The sequence below is a fragment of the Trichosurus vulpecula genome, chromosome 4, assembly GCF_011100635.1.
Source record: "Trichosurus vulpecula isolate mTriVul1 chromosome 4, mTriVul1.pri, whole genome shotgun sequence".
Lineage (NCBI taxonomy): Eukaryota > Metazoa > Chordata > Mammalia > Diprotodontia > Phalangeridae > Trichosurus > Trichosurus vulpecula.
In genome coordinates this window covers 179,553,576-179,578,015 of record NC_050576.1, presented here as the reverse complement: position 1 = coordinate 179,578,015, position 24,440 = coordinate 179,553,576, and the positions used below count along the sequence as shown (strand labels likewise).

At 40.5% G+C, this 24,440-nt stretch overlaps 2 protein-coding genes and 1 pseudogene across 8 annotated transcripts in view; 1 reads left to right on the top strand and 2 right to left on the bottom strand.

Moving 5' to 3' along the window:
- Positions 1-1,386: 1,386 nt before the first annotated feature.
- On the top strand, positions 1,387-7,019 carry LOC118846419 (nucleoside diphosphate kinase B). The gene is made up of 5 exons (XM_036754942.1): positions 1,387-1,602; positions 1,953-2,082; positions 3,787-3,888; positions 5,603-5,715; positions 6,670-7,019. The coding sequence occupies exons 2-5, from the start codon at positions 1,957-1,959 to the stop codon at positions 6,785-6,787; spliced, it is 459 nt and encodes a 152-aa protein (XP_036610837.1). The 5' UTR covers positions 1,387-1,602; positions 1,953-1,956; the 3' UTR covers positions 6,788-7,019.
- Positions 7,020-12,172: 5,153 nt separating this feature from the next.
- Positions 12,173-12,519, bottom strand: LOC118849151 (annotated as a pseudogene).
- Positions 12,520-14,281: 1,762 nt separating this feature from the next.
- Positions 14,282-24,440, bottom strand: part of MBTD1 (mbt domain containing 1) — a 73,739-nt gene continuing 63,580 nt past the window's right edge. For 5 of the 7 annotated variants that reach the window (XM_036753993.1, XM_036753989.1, XM_036753990.1 and 2 more), the window contains exon 16: positions 14,288-17,581. In XM_036753993.1, the coding sequence (XP_036609888.1) occupies positions 17,463-17,581 (119 nt within the window). In that variant the 3' untranslated portion in view covers positions 14,288-17,462. Of the gene's footprint in view, positions 17,582-24,440 lie in introns of all 7 variants that reach the window. The other 2 variants (XM_036753991.1, XM_036753994.1) reach the window with 1 other exon arrangement.

The window sequence follows — 24,440 nt, the reverse complement described above, 5'->3', positions numbered from 1 at the left end:
TTTGTCCCAGCTCTATTTTTGGGGAAGCCATTTCTCTATTCCTGGACTTTGTCCCCATCTGCGAAATGAAGGAACTTCAACTAGATCTCTGAAATTCTTTCCCACTCCATCTACCAGTTCAATATTCAGCCAATCAATTGACAGGCAGTTAATTCCTACCATGTACTGGTTCTGTGCCAACAGCTGGGAATCCAACTGATGGAGATCCAAGGGGATGGGAACTGAATTTAAGAATTCACTGGTGGAGGGAACTCCTAGGGAAGGAAACTGGTGATCTCATCAGCTTCCATGGATTTAATCACCATTTATACGCTCATGATTTTCAAATCTATCTTTCCTACCCCAGCCTCTCTGCTGACTTCCAATCTTGCATCTCCAGCTGCTTTTCAGACACCTGGATCTGGATGTCCAGTAGACATCATAAACTCAATATCCAAAACTGAACTCATTACCTTTCCCCTAAACATTGTCCCCTCCTACCTTTCCTGGTACTGTCAAGGGCAACACCATCCTTCCAGTCCCCCACACTCACAACCTGGGAGTCATTCCCAGACTCTATCTCTTAATCCCCATATTTAAGCTGTTGCCAAGGCCAATTGATTTTATCTCTGCAACATCTCTCGAATGTGCCCTGTCCTCTCCTCTGACATTGCCATCACCCTGGTTCATCACCTCATGCCTGGACTACTGCAATAGCCTGCTTGTGGGTCTGCCTGCCTCAGGACCCTCTCTGCTCCTATCCAATCTCCATTCAGCCACCAAAGTGATTTTCTGAAGGGCCAGTCTGCCCAGGTCATACACCCCCTCATCCTGGCAATGCCCCCCCCCCCAATAAATTTCAGTGGCTCCCTATTGCCTCCAGGATGAAATCCTCTGCTTCACCTTCAAAGGCCTTCATAACCTAGCACCTTCCTACCTCTGTTGTTGTTCAGTGGTATCTATTCTTCCTGACCCCATGGACCACAGCATGCCAATACTGTCCAGAAGGTCTTCTTGGCAAAGATACTGGAGTGGTTTGCCATTTCCTTCTCCATCAGGTTAAGGCAATTAGAGGTTAAGTAACTTGTCAAGGGTCACACAGCTAGTAAAAATGTCTGGGGCTGAATTAGAACTCGGGTCTTCCTGACTCCAGGCCTGCTGAGCCACCTAGATGCCTGCCTTTACATTCTTCATATACCTTACTCCCCACCACATAGTCTTTGATGCAGTGACACCTTTCTGTTCCACCAACTCTCCTCTCCCCTCCTCTCTTCTCCCTCCTCCTCCTCACTCCCCCTCCTCTCTGCTCCCCTTCTCCCTCTTCTCTTCCTCCTCCTCCCCCTTCCTTGCCCCTCCCCTCTCTCTTCCCCCTCCTCTCTCCTCTTCCTCCCTCCCCTCTCTGCCCCCCTTCTCCTTTCCTCCCGTCTCCACTTCTCCCCTCCCTTCCCAGCTCTCCTTCCCGGCCCCGCCCCCTTCCCCAGGCCCCGCCCCCTGCCGATGGGGACTGGCTCTGCGCTCTGGGCTCCGGGCTTCAGTGTTAAGTGCAGCCTCCTCGGGCTCGGTCACTCTCTGTGCTTCAGCCACCGCCTCCCGTTTCTCCTGCTCCAGCTCTGAGCTTCCCTGGTGAGAACGGCCGGGGCCCCGCTCCCCGCTTGCTGCCGTCCCCGCGGCTCCCTCCTGCTCTCGTCTCTCCCTGCTGGGGCCCGGCCGGGCAGGCGCCGGCTGGAACCGAGGAAGAGGAAGAGGAGGAATCCCGGCCGAGCGGAAGCGGCTCCTCGGCTCCGGGAGAGCCACGTGGAGCCCGGCAGGGCGCCGGGGAAGGGGGGGAGGGGCGCAAAGGGATGGAGTCCCCCAGGACCCGGGAAAGGGGCAGGGGGCAGGGTAGGTGCACACCCCGCTGTCCCCTCCGCCACACCCTTGACCAGGCCGTCCCACGTGGCTTCCTGACCGGGCCCTCTTTTCTACCCACGTAGGACCATGGCCAACACCGAGCGCACCTTCATCGCCATCAAGCCCGACGGCGTTCAGCGGGGCCTGGTCGGGGACATCATCAAACGTTTTGAGCAGAAGGGATTCCGCCTCGTGGGAATGAAGTTCCTTAGGGTAAGGGACCCCTGCTTCCCCCTCCCCCAAGCCTCTGGGACCTGGCTTTTTAAAACTATTCTGATAACCGGATTTCAGTATTACTGGTTTCCTTTGCAGTCCCATGTACTTTATTTTACGCGTTTAAAAACATTATTCTAGAGGGGTCCATAAGGTCTCCCTAGACTGCCCAAGCTGGCCGCGAGTGACCCAGAATAGTCCATCAAGATTTTCCAAAGCGCCCCCAACCCCCAGGCACGTCTCTTTCTTTGCCCTTTCCCACGAGCACGCTCCTCTCCCCAGCACCCTGCCTGGGATGGGCGACCACAGCTCCGGTGTGCCCCAGCAGCTTATTTGCCTGCCTTTGCAATCCGAGCCCCGCAGTCTCCTTGCTTTAAATTTATGAATTAATGTACTGAAGGGGGTGGGGGTGGGGGGGGTGGGGGGGACCCAAACCACCCAGCCTGATCGCCATTTTTTCTGCTCCTCCTTCAACTCTTTCCTGTCCCCTACTGGGAGGGGAGGATGGGCTGATTGGGGGATGGCCCTCTCCCTTCCGGGGGCGGGCGGGCAGCCGGCTGAATGACAGATGCCCTTGGCTAAGGTGATTTGTACCTCTCTCCTCACCCGTAAGGATCCTTCCTGTTTGGACCTGTCTCTAGCTCCCCTCACCCCTAGGGTGGCAGCTGAGAGAGAAGCCTTGCTCACTCAAATGCATGGCAGGAAATCTTTGTAGAGGATTCAGACCTTTGCAGTTTTTTTTTCTTGAAATACTCAAATACTTCAATTCTGTCTTGTATATCCTCAAAAATGGCAGTATTTAGATCTATCTGCCCGCTTGGCCTGGATTCATAGAATAACTAGTGGACTGTGCTACGAAAGAAAACAGTAAGTGAGGTTGGGTTGGAGTTACAAAGTACAGGGCTGGTTAGAATCTTCAGATTAAACATTTTTGAGAGGTGTTGCCCTTAGAGGCAATTCGACACAACCTGTACATACCTAAACAGCAGTCCCCTCTCCAGTTCCTTGAAAGTAGTCACCTAGTGAGGGGGGATCCAGTCCCTTTAGGCCCTAGGGTAAGGCAGGCTGGTTCACTTTCTGATAGTCTTAACTGTTCATAAGTGTTTCTTTGTATTTAGTTGAAATATACTTCTGTGTAATTGACTTTTACTAGTTTTGCCCTCAAAGGTCTTACCCTTCTAAATGACAGTCCTTTAAATACTTGAAGGCCATTTAGGGCTAAACATGCCCAATTCCTTGAATGGATTCTTTTTTTTCTTCCATTCTTAAATGTGTTTTTATTTTGTTAAATATTTCCCGATTACATGTAAATTTTTTGTAACATTTCTCTTTAAAAATTTTGAGTTCAAATTCTCTCCCTATTTCCTGTTCTTCCTCACCCCTTGAGAAGGCAACCATTATGATATCCATTATAATGTGGAGTCATGTATTAGCCATATTTTCTTGAATGGATTTTTGTCCTGGTGGTTGTCCTATGAACTACCTGATTCAGCATGTAGTCCTCCTTTCCCAGCTGGCTTCAGAGTGTAATATGGGTGATTTGTATGAATGCAAATGCTGATTTTGCCTGTGTTTTTAGAACACACCTTGTTGGCCAAAGTGGTGCTAAAGCTTTCCATCCTCCTTCCTCTTCTCCCCTCTCAAACTTGGATAGGGAAACTATAAGGTCTTCCTCAAGTAACCCCCACTCTTATGTGCCTTTAGGCCTCAGAGGATCATCTGAAACAACACTATGATGACCTGAAGGACAGGCCATTTTTCCCTGGGCTTGTGAAATATATGAACTCGGGACCTGTTGTAGCCATGGTAAGTATCTTTGGAGTCAGGTGTTACGGGGTTACCATTTTCTAAGAACTGTGCCTCAAACCCCAGCCTAGAAGCCTTTGCCTTACATTACTCCTCATCATTTGATTCAGTTCACTAAAGACTTACCAAGAAATTACTTGGCGCAAAGACACTAGGGATTTAGAGCCTCCAAAGATTGCCACTGTTCTGTATTTTATTAAATTTTTATATTTTATTTTACAAGCATTTATTATCTGTCCTTCCTACTTCCCTTCCCAGTTGAACAATTAAAAATAAAACCCTCATAACAAATTGCATAAATCAGCCAAACAAATCCCCGCGTTGGCTACGTCCAACAGTTTGTCTCATCTTGCATTTTAATAGCTAGCTAGCATTTATATATACTTTAATGACCGGCAGAGCTCTTTGCAAATATTACCTCATTTGATCCTCAAAATAACCCTTGGAAGGTAGGTGCTATTATTAGATCTATTTTACAGATGGGGAAACTGAGGCATACAGTTTAAGTGACTTTGCCCCAGGTCACACAGCTAGTGTATGAGGCTGGATTAGAACTCTGATATTTCTGACACCAGGGCTAGCTCTTTACCCACTGTGCCACCTCGCTGCGTACCTTTACACTTCTTTCAAAGAAGGTGGGTAGCAGGCTTCATTTTCTATCCTCTGGAATCATGGAAGAATTGAACCTTATTTTGCGGGGGAATAGCAATGTTCCAGTAAGACCTATTTCCTGATGGAATGGAGCTTACAGTCTCTTAGTAATGTTCTCTTCCTTTAGGGGTACAGCTAGGAAGGGTGATTGCATTTTTAGGGAAAGGAGAGAAGAAAGACAGAAATGACCAAATGTACCCCAGGGCAAAGTAGGCATACTGTGGGTATGATTTGCATGGCCTCATTCTTTGGGCTCTGGCTGCCCACCATTTATGGTGGGACTGTTATAAGGTTTTTTCCTTGATAATTTTGAGTTCTCATTAAAACATACTTTTAAAGTAGTCCTGTGGGAAGGAAGAGAAAGTGGGAGGGCACAGTATGGTAGACTGCTTTTTTTCATTGATTACATCCCACCAGCGTGGGTCATGGAGGAAGTGAAAGCAATGAGCAAAAGACATCCTTAGTGAGGGTTGTCATAGATTGGCTTGTCAAAAGTGGCACTTGCCTTACCTTTAGAAATCAACCTAAATGGACAGCAGCTGGAGTAATAAGCAAATCCGATTTCAGTTTTTTGGAGGTCTTGTAGAGAGAGGTAAGAGTCTTGGATTGGGAGTCAGAAGACGTGGGATCAGTTCTAGCTTTGCTATGTGACTTTATGCATTAGTTTCTTCATTGCTAAAATGGGGATTTCGAACTGGATGATCTCAAATAATTTCTTCCTACCTCTGTCCCCTACCTGGTGCCACTATCCCTTTAAAACCCTGCTCAAAACTCCTCTTTACTCTTCATCATTCCGTCCTGGGCTAATCATCATTCATTCTTTTATCAATGTCCCCTCTTTTCTGAAGTTTTGTATTTCTCAAATCATTTTATAGCTCTTTTCTCCCAAACTAGAAAGGGAGTTCCCTGAAATAGGGAGTTGGGGATTGTTTTGTTTTTCCTCTTTATAACTGTAATGTTGGGAACAAGGCTCTCTATGCCAGGGGCCACTCTGTACCACCACCAGTCAAAACATAAACTTAATGTGAATTTTTGCTTTGCCATTCTTTTCCTTGCCATGGAGGTTTGGGAGGGCTTGAATGTGGTGAAGACAGGCAGAGTGATGCTGGGAGAGACCAACCCAGCTGATTCCAAGCCAGGCACCATTCGTGGGGACTTCTGCATTCAAGTGGGCAGGTGAGTTCTAGGGAATTTGAAGGCCCCTTGCTGAGGAGTAAAAAAAAATTGCCTTGATGACATTTATATGTAGGGGGGTGTATAACCTTGATGTATGAAATCTGATGGATGAAAACCCGTGTTTATAAAAAGCTGACGAAGTGGGCAATGATGATTATCCTCAGAGGAAGGGTAGAGTGATTGATAGAGTTGGCTTTGAAGCCCAAAATACCTGGTTCAAGTCCTGCCTTTGACACAGATTGGTTTTGTGACCCTGGACCAGACAGTTCCCTCAGTGCCCTGGGCAACTGCCCAATAAGACTAAAAAGTTGCAGAGAAGGTGCCAGTCTGTTTTGATAAAGGGAGTTCTCTACACTGAAGTAATAAGGCCCGTCTATATCTCACCTTCCTTAAAAAAAATTTGGAGTTTAAAAAATTAACAGAGGTTTCCCTTAAGTAGCAACCTTTCTTATTGTGTTAAAAATAATCCAATTTATAAAATTGAAATATCCAAGGGAACTGCTAAATAGCAGCATGCCTGTTCTATTCTCCTAACCATAAATAAGGGAGTTGGGCTAGGATTCATGTCCTCCCAGCCAGATCTGTATCTTGGCAGGCCTTTTATATTAGAGGTTTAGGGTTGGAAGGTCCGAGATAGCATCCCTTCATTTGCTAAAATTTGGGAATGAGCCCTTTACTGGCATTAAGGGTGGACGGGGGGAGAAATTTAATGACAGCAGTAAAGATGCTGTGACAAGGATTCTATTAACTGGCAACCTGGTATTCTGATCTGCATTAGTGTAGTTACCTGTGTGAACACACTTAATGGGTATTGGTCACTACTTGCCTTCTCTAAGCAATAGGACTTCCTGAATCACCAGGTCTTACCTGAGGGTTTCTGGAAACAGTTGGTGTTTTAAACAGCTGTTAATTGTTTGTTTACAACATAGTAATCTCTAATTATTATTTCCTTAGGAACATCATTCATGGCAGTGATTCTGTAAAAAGTGCCGAGAAGGAGATCAGCCTGTGGTTTAAGCCTGAAGAGCTGGTCGATTATAAGTCTTGTGCTCATGACTGGGTCTATGAATAAGGATTTTAAAAGTGGACATAGATTGGACCTACTCCTTTTAGTAGCTGTGGTATGCGTGTGTATGTCTTCATCACTGAGTGTGAGTGTGTGTGTGTGTATGTGTATGTCTGTATGTCTGTCTCCATCCCTGAATACAACATTTCATGCCCAGGGGATTGAAAGGAATTGGAACCATCATTTTCTAAAACAACGCTGTAATCCTGTTCAATAAAGCCTTGGAAATGAGGGGCAATCTTGTATGGTTATTGAGTTGAAAACTGGGTTTTAAAGAAATGAATTGAAACCCTGGCACATTGTGTTCACAATAGTGTTAGTACAAAATATTTGATTAAACCTATATAGTCTAGAAGAATGTTTCATCTAGTGGTGGCTGTGCATTTGTAGGTCTTATGTTTTTGAGGAGGGAGGCTGCAATTTTCTTTGATTCCTTGTAAAATAAAGAAGGTAGTAAGTTCTGTAAAGCAAATAAGACTTATGTTTTATCCAGGCTTGTTATTTCTCTAATGGGAGTATCACCATTCATATCACAGACTTAAAGCCAGAGGAGATCTTAGGGTTATATATGGTACAACCCTCTCATTTTATAGATGAAACGGGCCCAGTAAGTAAACAAGCTTGCCCAATTGAGGTAACACAACCAATGGGTTGGATTCACATACAGGTAGGTCTGCTTGCCACTTACTCCCCTGGGTTGCTTCCTTCCAACTACAATTTGTACAAGTGGTAGAAAGGTGCTCATCTATCTTTTCTCCACTCGGCCCTAAGCATTCATTTCTTGAATATTAAACTTGTTCTCGTGTTCATCATACTCCATATACAATGGCTTGCCAATCTCATATCTACTCTCTCATCCTGTAGAGGTTCCTTTCCCTGCTTATAACTATCACTGTAGTTCAGTTTGTCTAGGTTATTACAATAGCTCGAGTAGTCTCTACTTATGGCAGTCTGTTGTCTACACAGCTGCCAAAGAGATTTTCCTAATGCATGTATGACCGTGTCACCCCTGCTATTCGGTAATCTCAGTTGGCTGTATTGACTTTGTGGGGTCAGATATAAAGTCTCCTTTGGTGTACTTAACTACTTTCTCAGTCTTTAAGTTTCCTCCCTACTCTACTACAATCCAATCATGTCAGCTAAGGGGACACCTCTTGTTCACTTTGTGTTGTCTGTCCCTCATGCACCAAATGCTCTTCCTCCCCGCCTGTATTTCTTGAAATTCCTGCATTCCTTCAAGATAGCTCAAATAGGTAGGAAGCCTTTTCAGGTCACGTGGAAGGTTCCTTTCTGCAGTTGGGCCACCACCCAATAGCTCAAATACTTAGGCAGGAAGCCTTTTCAGGTCACATGGAAGGTTTCTTTCCACAGTTGGGCCACCACCCAAGACATCCTCCCACTTTTCCATCTGGGACTGCCATAACCAAGATGCATATGACTTGGAGATGGGGAGTTACCAACCTTACTCTTGGGGAGATAGAAGACCACCAAGCCTTAACATCTGCTTGGCTGGTCTCCGTCTTGCACACACCGGGCACTGTCATCTGACCTGATCTATCACCCTGATGACTTCCAGGCTTTTCCATTCACTCTGTAGTTTTATTTTCCCCTGACATGAGCTCCTTGAGAGCAGAGATGGCTTTTTCTACTTGTATTTCCAGAACTCGGCACAAGGTCAGGCACACAGTAAGCATTTAATAAATTTTTTTCCATTTGTTTATGGACCTTGATTTACTTGTCTCCTCCGCTAGAATGTAATCTTGAGGACGGGAGACTGTTTTTGCCTGCCTTTGCAGCTGCAGTATTTAGCATAGTGCCTTGTGCATAGTTCACTAAGAGGTAAGTGCAAAATTCCTATGGGCTTCATAGGAAAAGATAAATTAGGGTCTTGGAAAAAGGGTCCATTCTGGGATAGTGTTGATAGCATTCTGGAGAGTAAATAGAAGCTTCAGGTTCTTGATGTTTGGGTGAACAGAAGAGACCGCCTGGTGTGGTACAAGTACTGGATGTGGAATCAGAAAAGACCTCTGACACTAGCTGGGTGACAACCTTGGCACTCAGCAACTTGTAACATCCGAGGCTGGACCAAGTGGCCTCTCAAGTCTCTTCTGCTGTAGATCTAGGATCCTAGGAACCTTTCTGAGATTCTTGTCTGAAAAGGGGCGTCACAATAGCACTTTTCTCATTGGGTTGTGAGGATTAAGGAAATGGTGGTAATATGAAAATCTTACAGTCCTACCAGAGTGCTTCCAAAGTCGGTTCTATGAATATTTGCAAGTTACCAAGCAGAACCAGAGGAAGTGTTTGTGGTTTAGTATTCTATAAATACCTGACACTGCATGGAAACTAAACAGGGTTGTAATTAAGATGAATGAGAACGAAAACTCTTGAGACAGTAAAAGAAAACTAGCCTGGGAAACTTCATTCACCAGGGGAACAGCTCAAAACCAATTAAGTTATATAGGAAGCAGATCAGTGGCTAATTAAATTCAAGTAATTTATGTACAAAACACTGTACTACATAGTTCCCATCATCAAAGATGAAAATATAACAGAGATACTAATTTACCACTATCTTCATGTTTAGGTGCCTACTTGGTACAAGGGATAAGGCACTGTCAGGGTCTGAGGATACTACAGGGGAAAAAAATGCAACAAAAAAGCCTAGTCTCTGCCCTCAAGGAACTTATATATTCTACTGGGAATACAACTGTATGCAGAAAGAAAAAAGTACTAACAAGAGGGGAGCTCCAATAGGCCCTGAAGGTGGCACTTGAGCTAAGCCTTAAAGATTCTACAAGGTCCAAAGTAGTGATTTCACTGATGGGCAATGGAAGGGACATGGGAGATGGTGTATTAAGTTTGGAGAACAGAGAATTCATGAAATTCATAGGAGACATTTGAAGAGGTAAGTGGGAATATTTTAAGGTCAAAAGAATTCCTAAGTGAGTTAGGTGAGGCTAGCTTTAAATCTGGGAATATCTAGTTGGTCCAGAATGTTGAGTGCCCCAAGAGATACGAAAAACCACCCTCTGTATTGTAGGAAGTGGGATATTAGATGTGTCAAGCATTGGTTAGTTTTCCTTGTTAATTAGAAAAAAAACATTTATCTTCTCTCCCTCCTACCTTGCCTCCTCACCCTCTTGAGAGATTAAAAAAAAAAAACCAATCAACAAAACCTTTTTTAACAAATATGCATAGTCAAGACAGATTTCCCCATTGGCCATGTCCAAAAGTGTACGTCTCATTCTTCATATTTGAGTCCATTATCCCTTTTGTTAAGAATTTGGTGGAATTCTTCATTAGTCTTTCGGATTTGTGGCTGGTTGATTGATCCGAGTTCTTAAGTCTTTCAGAGTTGTTTATATTGTTTTTATTATATATTTTATATAATATAATATATATATTATATATATATTATATATATAATATATATATATTATATTGTTTTCCTGGTTCTGATCACTTCAGCATACATGGGTTTATACAAGTTTCCCAACTTTTTCTCAAGTCATCCCTGCCATCATTTTATGATATAAAAGTATTCTATTATATTCATATACAGTAATTTGATTAGTTATCCCCTACTTACAGGACACCATTTAAACCTCCTTAGAATATAAGCCTTGGAGTGGAATAACTGGGTCAAAGGGTTGCACAATTTGGTAACTTTATGGGTATAAATGCAGATTGCTTTTGTTAAAATAAAAAAACTTATTTAAAAATATTGATCAAAATTTGCCTTCGCTGACTCTTACTTTCTTTGTCCCATTGCAAAAGAAAAACAGAACCTTTGTAATAAATACACACAATCAAGCAAAACAATTTTCTGAATTGGCCATGTAAAAAAATGTCTCAATCTGTACCCTGAGAACACCCCTTGTCTGTCAGGAGCTGGGTAACCTGTTTCATTTTGAGTCCTCTGGAATCAAGGTGGATCATTGTGTTGGTCAGAGTTAAATCTTGCAAAGCTATTTGTCTTTAAAAAGTTGTTACCGTACTCCTGGTTCTAGTCACTTTACAATTTGTACAAGTCTTCTTGAAACTGTTCCCTTTATCACATCTTACAGCACAATATTGTTCCATCTCATGTATACACCATCCTTTGTTCAGCCATTCCCCAGATGAGGGAATCCTTTTAGAACTCTTGGGGGTACTGGTAGTGGCAGTAGTATGACCAGATTGAAGAATATGCACAATGTAATAGTTTTTAAAAAATTTTTTAAAAAATAGTTTCTAGTATAGTTCCAAATTGCTTTCATTTATTTTTCAATTAACAAAGCATTTAATTTCTCTTCAGCCACAATTGAGGAAACTGAGAACAGAAGGGGTGACTTGCTTAAGGGTCACACAATTAGTGTCTGAGACCAGATCTGAAATTAAAAAAGGAACAAAAAACCCTTATAGCCGATTTACAATGCTAAACACCACAAATTCAGTGTCCAAGAATCCACGTCTCATTCTCTATCTTGAATGCCTCACCTCCTCAGTAACTGCACAGATGTTGGTCACTGCTTGCAAGAGATTGTAAGCTTTTTACAGTTGTCTATACAGCATGGCTGTTACGGTTCTTTTGGTTCTGCTTATCCCATTGTCCCAGTTGCCATCTTCCCAGTTTTCTCTGAACCCATCCCTTCCATAATTTCCAATGGCACAATAGTGTTCTATTATATCCATGTAACTAAATTTGTTCAGCCATTCCCCAATGATGTGTACCCCTTAGCTTCCTGCTCTTTGCCATAACAAAGAGAGCTGCTATAAATATTTTTTATGTACTGAGAGTTTTTCTCTTCTTTCTTCAATGCTTTTGGGATATAGGCCTAGTAGAGTTATTGCTGGGCCAAAAGTTTAATTTTTGGGAAATAGTTCTAAATTGTTTTCCAAAATGTTTGGATACTCCGCAGCTCCATCAACATTAATCAATGCACCTGTTTTTCCATGGCCACTCCAAACTTCTATCAGAGAAACTTGCTGCAGACATGTTTTCCTAGTTAACTATTTCCCTTCTACTTTAGCCAGATTTGTTCTGTTTGCGCCAAACCTTTTCAATTTTATGTAATCAAAATTATCTATTTTATCTTCTGTGATCCTCTCTATCCCTTGTTTGGTTATGAATGATTCACCTATCCACAGATCTTCAATTAAAATTTCTTCCTTGTTTCTATAATTTGTTGATGATGTGACCTTTTATATTTAAGTAGTGTGTCTATTTGGAGCTAAATTCCACTGGTGTAATATGTTATATATGGTGCATATTATGGGAGGTGCTGGTCTAAAGCTAATTTCTGCCAGAATTTTTTCTTATAAACAAAACTCTAAATTTTTTTTTTTAAGATAGACCAACCATTTTATTTTCCTCTGATTGGTTCAGGAATGTTGATGGACAGCTCTTTACATGGGCTTTGGAGGGGGTCTGGGGGCAGCACCTGCAGGTCTGAATCGGGGCAGGGGTGTCCGATCCTTCCGACCCTCACGGGAGCGATTCCTCACTACCTTGCTGTGGATCACGCAGCTCACACAGTAATGTAGTTTCACATACAGTTTGGGCAGCACATAGGAGTTGAAGACGCTGGCCTCGGAGATGTCCCTGACGGCCGCAGCTTCCACGATGTTGCGGATTACAAATTTCTTGATGGCCTTGTCCTTCGGCACACAGTGGGCACAGTTGGTGCAACGGATGGGCTGCATGTGGCTGCGGCCCTTCTTGGCGCGCCCGTGTTCCTCCTCCTCTTGGTCATCTTGGAAGCCAGGAACCGAAAAAGCTCTAAAAAATTTTAATTAGCAAACTGCCTTCTATCATCCCCCCCCCTCAGAATTGAGAACAAAAACACTCCCTCCAAACTTGTTACAAACACGTGTAGGTAAAGTAAAACAAATACTTGAATTGGCCACATCCAAATACATATGCTTGTGCGTGAGTGCGTGTGTATCTTTAATTTTCCAGAGTCCTTCATCTCTCTATCAGGAAGTAGGTAGCGTATTTCATCACTAGACCTCTGAAACCATGGTTGATTAGAGTTCGTAAATCTTTCAAAGTTTTTTGTCTTTAAAATGTTGTTACTGTATAAATTGTTCTCCTGTTTCTGACCACCTCACCCTGCATCAGTTCATACAAGTCTTCTCAGATGTTTTCTCTGAAACCATCCTCTTTATCATTTCTTATAGCACAGTAGTATTCCATCATATTCATATACCATAATTTGTATAGCCATTCCCCAATTTATGGAGAATCCCTCAGCTTTGTCACCTCATTCTCTTGTCATCTCAAAAAAAAAAGCTATAAGTATTTTGTTCATCCTTAAGGGTTTGTTTTGCTTGCTTGTTATCCTTCTCTTAATCTACTCTCTCTCTAACTTCCACCACTCCCCTCTCTATTGAGTGAAATATGTATTTTGGTACCCAACTAGTACTTTTCCTTCCTTTGACCTGTTCAGTTGAGAGTGAAGTTCAAGTGTCAGTTGTTCCCTAGCATGCCCTTATTTGTACAGATATAGATGTTTTGCCCCTGCCCACCTGCTGCGCTTCTTCCCTTCTAAGATTATCAGGGCAAAACAGAATCACTCTAATTAGACCTCCTCTATGATTCCAGAGGATCATCTTTTTCCCCAGGCCCACCCTTTCATTTTACTTACTAAGGCAACTCTACAAACCTCGCTATTTCTACCTCAATGCCATCTCTCACATCTGTCTGTCTCCCTAGATCAGGTCCTCATCACCTCTCCCCTCGACTGCTGCAACGGCTTCCTATTTGGTCGTTATGCCTCAAGCTTTTCCCCACTCCAATCCGTCCTCCACACCAAGGAGATTTTCCTCAATCCTAGATGTGATGATGCCGTTTCTGTACTCAAACTCCAGGGGCTTCTCTGTTGTCTTTTAGAGCTCTTCACAACCAGATCTTCCAGCTTTATTGTGCATTATTCCTTATCCTGCACTCTGTGGTCCAGATGAACTGGCCTTCTCTGTTCCTCATAAAACACTTCATCTAAACTCTCTGCTTTTTTTGCACTGGCTGTCCCCTGTGCCTGGAACATCCTCCCTTCCTTACTGCCTCCTCACAGAACCCTTTACTTCCTTCATGATGCAGGTCAAGCATCACATTCTACAAGAAGCCTTTCTTGATCTTCTCAGTTGCTAGTGCCCTCCATAATTACCTTGTATTTAAAATCCTGTCATTTCTTTAAATGTTTGTCAGCTGACTGAATGGTTCTATCTCTGAAGCAAGGTGAAAGAATGACATGTCCAAAAGCTGAGCTGAACATAGTATAACCAAACATGGCTGGTTTGGGGCATAGAGGATCATTAACCATCTACCCCAAAACACAAACTGGTTTTGCCACACCTGTGAAAGTCCTGAAAATTTTCTGATGCAAATGTTTTAGATATGAAGACACTGTTAGTGGGAGTAAAATCAGCAATTAAAAAAGTTTTCCTTGACCCAAGATTGCCCGCAGCAAAACAAGAAAACATAAATGTAAATAACGTAAATCTTTCACTCCTACAAAGTTTACTTTAACATTTTATTTTGTGTAAAAAAGGGCAAGTTTAGTGAATTATTTTCATCTTGTACACAAAGTTATAATTTTAATGCTTTTCACATCCATGCTGAAAATCTGCAATTTGGTAAAAATGAAAGGAACATAAATTTTTCCAAAAGCATTTTTCACTGTTATGTACACTTCATGAGAAAGTTTTAAACACTTTCCCACTGATCACACAATTACCAAGAAAATAAAAGATTAAATTTGTACAGATATTGATCTATATATCAAATACATACAGAAATGATGTAAAAACCCTATGTAGTTTACTTTGACTTCTGCCCCAAAGATCTACCCAGGGACAGATGCTTTTTTTTTTGTATAAATGACTGTGGCTGTATTTAAAATATGAAAATTAAAGGAAGAAAACCCAGTTTAATCACAGTATTTAAAAATCCCTTCCCAATATTAAAGGATCATCACCAAATATATAGCACCATAATACAAATATTGATGGGAAAGGGTATTCACATCACGTAGTAATAATAATAATAATAATTAAAACAAAACAAACAAACACTGAAACCCGTGTTAGTATCCGTAGAACAAGAAGTTGATAACAGCTTTAGCTTTCCTCATACACAGCAAGGAAAAGGTTAAAGAGTTTAAACTACCAAAGATCCCAACTTGGGGAAAAAGGAAAGAAAACTCAATGTCAGCAGTACATTTGGAACTGTAAAGGAAAATGGGGCTATTAAAAGTTGTACTATTTAAGTTATGGCTAAGACAGAAAATTTGTAAGCCTCATAAAGAGATGATGTTCTGATCATCTGCAGTAGGGGGACTCCTTTTATGACCTCACAAAGTTCTTGTCCCCTCCAACATTTGGTCACAGTTTTGAAACAATAAAAGCTGTACCTGCACTATCACTGATAACAAAAACATGCCATTTGGATGGGAGATTCTAACCACTTAGTGTGCCTGGTTTAGCTTTAGAACTGGAAGCTGACAGTGTCTGGGCTACAAGTGAGCATTTCCAATAACTACCTCTAGGACAGGCTGGCCTCCGATCTGACCTTCCTGCTTTACATCTGAATTCCCTGTAGACTCCCCAACCCCAGGCTGTACTGACCTCAAGATCAATGTATTCAACGGGGAGGTGGGGTAAGCCACAAAACTTTGGCTTAACTCTTATGCCCATGTCGAGTGGGCTCAGAATCCTGAATTTGTCACTGAGCCTGAGGATTGATTTAAGACAACTGCTACCTCTCCTTTGGAAGTTTCCCAGTTTTCAGTTTAATGGGAGGATTCTGAAAGTTAAAGATTTAGGAGGCATTGAAAGTACTATATTTGGATTAAGTCCTCCTCAGCAATCTTGGTTTAGGATAAGTAAGTAACCACTAATTTAACAGCTGAATTCACATACATTTGACACATTAGAATCAACTAGTGTTGATATGATCTACATGCCCCAAAAGGTCAGTATTAAGAAATGTTGACACTGGGGTTCCATACATTCCTACGAGATAAATAACAAATTTTACTTCCAGTAGCAACTACAAAACCATGTTATTAACCCCTCTTGCATAGAATGAGGTAAACCTGTGCGTATTACCAATGTTATGTACCCAAAATTAGAGCAATATTTTAGAAAATAAATTGCTGGTTTTCAACTTTCTATGCACTTTTAAAAGTCAAACAAAAACTTAGCTAAAATGGTCTCCTGGGGCTTTCTGTTAACATTTTTTTTAAAGCATTCCATAGGCTGAAGGACTGTAGAGGTTAATCATGTTGATTATTTTCTAATTAGCCCTACCTACTACCTACCTATACTCCAGAGGAGATGGTCAGTATAGCACTCTGAAGGGGACAGGCTAAGGCCCAGAAGCACTTAGAGAACACACGCAGTTAATTCCTGAGAATTTAGTTAATGAACCTTACTGGTAAAAGCTAAAACTCTCTATTTTTTCAGTCACAACTCAGTAGAAAGCTTAAAAATGCAGAGAGCACACGTTCCCCCTCCCACCACCTTTTTAAAAGAAGCCACATACATTTTAAAACAAGGAATGTTTACATGGTCCAAATCAGTTGTTACTTTTGTTAAGAACTTGTTTTGGCTGTAGTGACATATAGTTTTTACAGTACATGGGAATTTTTAAGAGGATGAACACATTCCTTTTCAATGACTTTTTAACAATTAAAGCAGAACTGGAATGATCCTGAAATTTAGACTTATTCTGGCTTTAGAAGATGCTCCATTTCCACTTTCTGGCTAATACAGAACACCTGGTTTTGGGGTGTGCTTATGCTAAATGTCATCTCACAGAATGAGAAAGGAGGAGATGTCAGAGAGGAAAGAACAAAATCTCTTATCTCTTTTGTAGGGGTGTTTTAGAAAAAAAGAAAAACTTAGGACAATCTTGCATTTTCCCCAACCCCACTTTGCCAAGACAAAGATGCTATGCATAAGCTAATGTTAACCATTCCAGTTTAATTAACACATAAGTGTTAAAATAATTTCGATCATTTCTAATTAAAAAGATAACTTGTAAAAAGTATCTAGAGTTCTTCCAGTTTCATACAGAACTCCAAATAAATTTTCTTGAGCATTTTCCAGAATGAAAACATTTCTGTACAAACATTTAAAATGGTCTGCAATAAAATGCCAACAACTCAAAATTCGTCCCACCTTCCGTGATCTACGTGGTGATGCTCCTTCTATGAGGGCATCGGTTGCATATTTCTGCAGCAGAGGAAGTTGGAGATGTGACTGGCATAGTTTTGAAGATTCCAAAATCTCCCAACTTGTACCAAAAAAAGGTTCATTTGTAATGACAGTTCATTTGTATTTGCAACTATATCCTTCTTAAATCGTTTCCTGCAATCCTGTTACTTAAACTTTAAATCTTACCAAAAAGTTAGAATTTCAGTTCTTGTTAACAATGCACAATAAATCCAAACTTGGAAAATATTACAAAATTCTTTCAAAAGCTTCAAATACAACACAAAAATGTCCATCTTTATAAATTGAAAAATTTTCCCCTGACTAAAATAGTTTCCCCACCCACCTCAAAAATCCAGAACTTAAATCTCTTCTATGTTTAGCAAAGTGACCCAGTAGAATTGTCCCTCTGTCCAGTTGGGTTGGTAATAAATCCGTCCTGCAGAAAGCTCTCCCTCCCCCTGGTTTCTGAGCTGTCATCTCAGGGTTCTTGTTTGATGTAGTAGCTGGCAGAGCCATTGCTTTCCTGATCAGAAGCTCCTTGGAGGAAGCTGTATTCCTCTCCATCTAGCAACTCTTCCTTCAGCTGCAATGGAGTCACTACATTAAAAGAAAAAGAAAAAGAAGACATACATACCTAATACATGCCCTTTATCCAGTCTAGCCAACTTTACAGGTAAGGAGGCTTCTTCATCCCTTTAATAACTTAAAAAGCACTAAATTGTAAGTATGAGCATCAAGGTGATTATAACAACAAAGATGATAAAGGAGATTAGCAGATAATGAAAAGCCATGCAAATATGAAAGACAAATACTTGGTGTTCCTCAGAGGGCACTTTCCATGGCAAGTATAAAACCATGTTGTTTATTATTTGGATGATAGTCATGTGCAAAGTTTTTCATTCACTAAGCATTTATTTCATATATTAAATGCTTACTGAATAATGAAAGTCTATATTTAGCCTTGAGGATTTTGTCAGAGGATGAATGAAACAAGAACTATGAAGTGAATATTCTAATAATCTTTGGTGATTAAAAACATTAAATAGGCTTTACTGCATATTTATAATATTCCCCGGGGGAATTTTAATGAACATTCTCTGGGTTATGACAAAATGGGTTATAATTTAATGTCTGTTTCTAAATAAATGCAACTACCTAAGATGGCCAGAAGGATCACTGGTGGCAATAATATTATGAAAATTAGGGGTGTGAAGCTGGTGATATCATAAAACAAGGCCTTTTTTTTCAGTGAAATGTTTTTTTGCAGAAACTTACTAATAGTCTTTTAATTTTAAATACACAGGCAGTTCCTAACTAACAAAGAAATGATTGTTTTTATAAAAGAAGGTCAAATGGTTTTCAGGCCAGCCCATATATGCTCATTTAACACATAACACAGCAGATACAGAACTTATCTGAGCTCTGTGTTTTCAGAGCAGAAAGCCCCCAAGGTATGAGATAGGGAGGAAAAAAGAGGGAAGGAGGACAAGCAGGAAGGAAGAAGAGTCTGCCTTTCTATTTTCTAGGTAGAGTTGGCCTAGGCAAAGCAAAATTTGCAAAAGTAATGTCTGCCTTTGATTTAGTAGGGTAGAATTAAAAATCTTGAAGATCATATATTAAGAGTTGGAAGGGGACCTTCCAAACCATCTAGTTTAACTCCCTCATTCTACAGGTGAAGATACTGAGACCTAGAGAATGGAAGTGACCTGCCCCACATCACAAGCCAGTAAGTGGCAGAGCTGAGGTGTGAATCTCTGGGTTTCTGATGCCCATGAAGATTGGGAGGCAGAGGTGGGCTGTGGAAAGAGAACCGAAGTTGGGAGTCTGTCCCTTATTCTACATTCTACCTCCTTCGTGACCTTAGGCAAGTCACTTTACCTTAGAGCCTCCAGTTTTCCTTCAAGGTTCAGATGGCCTCTAAGGATCCCTTCCTGTTCTAGGCTTAGGGGCTTTCTAAAAGCTTCTGATCCAGTGCTTTTCCCCTATTGTTGGCTGACCATCAAACTCCAGGGTGGTCTCTGTTTCCGCTCATGTGTTTCCCTTTTGTCCCCAAAGCAGTCCATGTTCCCACATCTCCAGCCTCCTCCTCCTCCCCTTCCCCAATGAAGCCTCCCTTTCTTATGTACAGCAGGTCTCAGCAAGGGGCTAGGGAGAAGCAATCTCTATGGAACTCTCAATACCATGATCTTTCAGCTTTCCCATAGTAGCTTAAAAAAGTGGCTGCTTGCTAACTCAAATTCATTTTCATCACTGGCACGTCAGGGGTAAAAAATGAAGTAAAAGTTCAGGCAGCACAGCCAGTTATTCTGAGGGTTGGGTGGTATAGTCCTATGTTTGGGGCTCCTTCCCCTAGGGCAGCTTCCCTAGGCCATTTCTACTCTTAAAAATGTCCTTTATTCTTCTTACGCCAGGGCTTTTCTAAAAACTCCAAGTGTGCTCATGATGTCTTTCATGGCAATCAGGGAGGCTGTACATGTGTCTACTTGTGTGTATGTTATCACTTTTAACTTTGTCATTCATAAGTGAAAAACTGCCTACACTAAAAAATCTAAGAAAATCAATTTGGACAGCTCAACTGGTCCTGAAAGAACTCCTGGTTTTCCAGAACACAGGAATCCAGTAGAGTCTTGATGAATATTCAATACAGAAAAAGGGCACATTTTTGCATTCCCTAAGTGGTAGTGACTAACTCTACTGAAAAACAGTGAGGTCAATTAAATACATTTAATCCCTTGATTTTGACTGTGAAATAACAATCATCTCTGACTTTTTATTAACTGATTAAGAACATGATCTTTTGAAAGATGTTCCCAGTTAATTCCTTTGCTTTTGTATTTGTTTTGTAACAACGCTCATGTTCCTGGAAGTTAATGGACAGGAATGGAGTATACTATAGCTACCCAAAGAATCCTCAAACACAAACAGATGAAAGGTAAATGAAACCAGTTCTCATGTGTTTTTTCTTTCCCTCGTCTTAAAAAGCATCATTGAGAATATAAGGGTATTGTGGATAGTAATAATAAGTGTTCCATTGGTAACCTTCAAATCTATCACCCAAATAAAAGAAACATTCAGAACATTTTGACTACATGAAAATAAAGCCCAATGAAAATCAAACATGGCCAAGTTTCATTAAAGGTGCAGTACCCACATTAAAAGGTCGATTAAAATAATTTTTTTATATGATGACCAAATGAATGAGAAAAGTGTTACTGAAACCTAGGTTACATTCAGACTGATGTTTTAAATATAAGAAAGGTAAGTGGAACATCCACAGTATGTCCTGATGTTACCTACGTTTGCAGACAACAGCAAATTTTTAGTTTTCATTCTCCTATCTTCTCTAAACATGAAAATGATATGCTTAAAAAAGTAGCTGGAGACAATGATGACACATTCAAAAACGTGGAGCCTAGTTCAATATGTATCTCACCTACCTGGAATCAAAATCTGTTAGTCTGTTTTCATGGCTTGCTTTTCTTCCTCAGCCACTAACCTTAATTCCTAAAATTCCTAATTCCTTTAGTTCCTAAAACAACTTTCATAACTTAATGAAGCTTTGTAAACTTTAAAAAGAGGCAGTTCTAACATTAGCTTGACACTAAGTCTCTAACACTGCAGGAACTTAAAAAACCAAATCACATTTTACCACAAAGTCCACAGTTATAAATTCTTAGAAGAGATCTCATTAAACCACAATATTCAGTTAAAAAAGCAGAGCCGCTCAAGATTACACAAAGCCACAAAGCACAAGCTCATAGCTCTATGGCTACTATATCTATAGACAGTTACAAAAATAGCTCTATACATATTTGTAGTAGATCTATCAATCTAGATACATATTTAAATATACTGCTGGAACAGTTGAGGGGGGGGGAACACTCTTGCTAGGCCACATGGTTTACCCAGAAGCACTCATTTTTGATACTTCTGGGTTGTTCCAAATCCAGAAGACAAATGCAGTTCCCCTGGACCAATGAAACAAGACAGATTGTGAAAATCATCAGTGCTTAAAAACCTCTCAAAAATGCCAATTATTTTTAACAAAGCTTCACACTTACAAGGTCAAAGACCGTTCCACATACTAATAATATATCACAAAATAAATAACTTTAGGGAGCTGGTTGGTCTAAAATGTCAAAAACACAATAGAACAAGACATTTAGAAGGCTTCCTCTTCAACTAGGCAAGACAGATAATATTGGACTTAAAGTTCTTATGGATGCAAAGTAGGCCACAGAAATTCTTCTAAATGGCAAGATCTTGTACTGATTTTTTAGAGGGAATGAAAAGGAAACTATACAAACAATGGAAGTGGGATGAGATGCATGCCTATTCTACAAAAATCATTTGGGATGTTTATAGTAAGGCAAATGCCACTGAAGTTTTCATTTCCACAAATGTTAGCAAAATAAGGAATGAAAAGGATTCAGAGCCAGGTACTAAGTCCCATACATCTAGGCTCTCAGCAGAGAAGTGACATTTAAAACAAGTACAAAGTATCGTAGTCTAAACCTAACTGCACAGATGTGCAGATTACAATCTAACCAAATATCTGGATTTTGAGCATCTAACCCAGACTTACAAGACTCAATACCATCATGCTCAGTTAAGGTGACTCATTCTTCAATACTCAGTGATTACCTTGTGTCAGGTCTTACTGATTAGACAAAAGACAGATGTTCTCAACAGTCATCCTCCAAGCTTTATATCCTTTAAAGCTTACATGCTTTAGGCATAATCTTGGCCTACAAGAATTAAACTTGTACCAAATGCCATGTACTTATTTAACTGCTGGAGCTTGTGAACACAGGAACACACATATGCAATATGGCCAAGTTCGGCAGTCAACTTCAAAGCTGACTTTGAAAATATCATCTCTCCAAGTCTGACAGCTCTTTACTCACTGTTCCAAACTATTATCAGCACCAAAAAATACACACCAATCTCACAAGAGAGCTCCTTTCCCAGCCAATGTGATGTTATGAAATGCTATGGGTTTGTTGAATGAATCTTTACCTTTGGCCTTGGGTAATCAGATATTTTTATACATCCCACTTTTGCAGGAATTCAAATCCAAAAGAAATCCACCATGTAAAATGTTCTGTAGTTTTTGAATGAGATTATAAAGTACCATTACACTAAAAGGTCCTAGTTATACTTTAGTTTAATTATTTGACATTGTAGTTCTACTCTGATCTAAAGCTCTAAAGTGGTTAAAACAAAACAAAAATCCTTCCCATATGATTTATCTAGTGAAGTAACTACCAAGCACTAATGAAAATGAATTTCTTAATTGAAAAGAAAAAAAAGTTAATGAGTCAGCATCTTTCATGCCAGACCATGCTTTGTCTCCCACCACCCTACCCAGTAAAATTACCATCTGCAGTACCTGAGGTGCTGATGTGACTAATTACCTGTTTTGAGGCTGGGACTGAACTCTCGGCTAGTGCTGGGAGGTGGGAAGGCCTCCGGGGCTGTCTGTGCTGGAAGGGTTCGATATGGAGGAGGAGTCAACTCTTCGTCACCAGAGAGGCTCCTCCGCACCCCACCTGTCATGGGCAGGCTCGACAAACTGACAGGCTTCTTCCCAACTGGCATCTTCCTTTCTAAACATTAAGTCAGACTAAAGTAAGCTTTTACTTACATGTGTGGTAAGAAAAGTGCATTAAATAAGTTGGAAAGTTTGTGGAGCACAGAGCACAAGGTTGGCACTCTGAAAACATGGGATTCTATATTCCTTCTTTGGGAGTTTGAAAATCCCAGGCTCTGAATCCTGAACCAGCTGAAAAAATAAAGCAAAATTTGAACTACAGAGAGCATTGATTGGGTTGGGAAAATAGCTGGTTCATTTCCTTTAACCAAGAAAAATCTTTAGACATATCTTGGAGGGAATAACCTGCTAACAAGTGGGAGAGGGTCTTCTAAATCTTGCTTAGTGGCACCACTTCACACAAAATCCCAAATACTGGTGCTTGATTAGGAAAGAAAGTGTGATTGTGAATTTAGAGTGTGACAGGATTTCACAGATCTGAATGTACCTATATAATTTTTTTTTAAAACCTTTCTTCATAAAGCACCTAAGTTGAGGTAGTTGTCATTTTGAAACTATTTCTAATATAAAAATTCTGATTGTATGCATATTCAGAAGCAATCAAATTTCATCCCAATCACAAATGCATAACACCCTTCAGTTTCATCTTCAAGAGGAAACATAAGCTTTAAGACTTATTCAATGTTCGTACTGTCAATAAAAATGTTCCAAAACTTGATGCACATATATTTGAATTATTTAAGAACAAATGAACAAAAAAGCAAAATACTGCCATCTATTTGGCAAGAAGGCAAGGCACGGACAGTCTACATAAGAAGTGTCAATCATGCAGCTCACAACACTCAATGTGGCCAGAAGCAGGTTAAAATGTATTTGGGAAATATTTAACAAAATAAATATACAGTAAAACACTGATAATACTGCATTTTAAAATTAAGTGAATATGTGGCCTGTATATTATGGATCCTTTGTATGGTGTAGTAGGTCCTGTTTCTATTTGTGTTTGACACCACTGGTCTAAATGAGTAAAAGTCGCAACAGATCACCACACTGCATATAAGTTTAAGACGCCAACAAAAAGTTTTCTTCCAGAGTTTAAATATCGCAGGTAAGAAGATCAAATACAGACTATGTTTGCATAGGCAGGGCAGAAGCCAAACCAAAGCTGGCTGTATATCACTACTACTTAAAAGGACACTCTAACCAATCTAAATAGTAAACTCCTGCTAATTTCTGAATTGCTAACCCTGACCGTGTGTCCATCCCTCTGAAACTCCACTAATATCTGACCGGAGAATAAAATGCAAGTTATTAACCACAGAAAACCACTAAGATTAACACCACCAAAACAGCCAATGACGAGGTGTATAGAGTTAATGCCAATTTCCTTACTCTATAATGAATGCCCCTTTAACTCAAAGATGTTTTTGAGACTATATACCATGAACAACCTACAGGAGCCTACTGGTGGCATGTTATCCTTGTTTTAGAAAACACTAGTTGACATGCATTCACGCTCATAGCAAGAACACATACATCCCTGTGCACAATCTAGAAAAATGATTCTCCACCTAGACCTTTCCTATTTCAAAAGAAATAAGCACCACTGAAGCAGTAACGGATGTTTTAGGGAAAAAAAAATCAAAGCTGAAGTACAAACCATATAATCAGTACATAATTCTACTTGCACATAATACAAATAAAGTTATTTATTTTAAAATTATTATCTTCATACATCAAGTCTACTAATAGTGGAGTTCTGGCTGCAAAAGCTGTAGTGCTTTGTGTGCCTGGGTTTATAGACAACCACCCTTTATTTTCCTAGACAGACCTTGGATCCTTTCTATCCTATCTGGCAATGTGTTCTGAAGTATCTCAGAAAGGTTGCCCTCTTCTTTAACC

What these genes read in the sequence shown, in the direction of transcription:
- LOC118846419 (XM_036754942.1), top strand. Translation starts at nt 1,957, where the DNA reads ATGGCCAACACCGAGCGCACCTTCATCGCCATCAAGCCCGACGGCGTT. An exon ending in TGGGAATGAAGTTCCTTAGG is followed by an intron (nt 2,083 to 3,786) that starts GTAAGGGACCCC and finishes ATGTGCCTTTAG; the next exon opens with GCCTCAGAGGATCATCTGAA. An exon ending in CGGGACCTGTTGTAGCCATG is followed by an intron (nt 3,889 to 5,602) that starts GTAAGTATCTTT and finishes CTTGCCATGGAG; the next exon opens with GTTTGGGAGGGCTTGAATGT.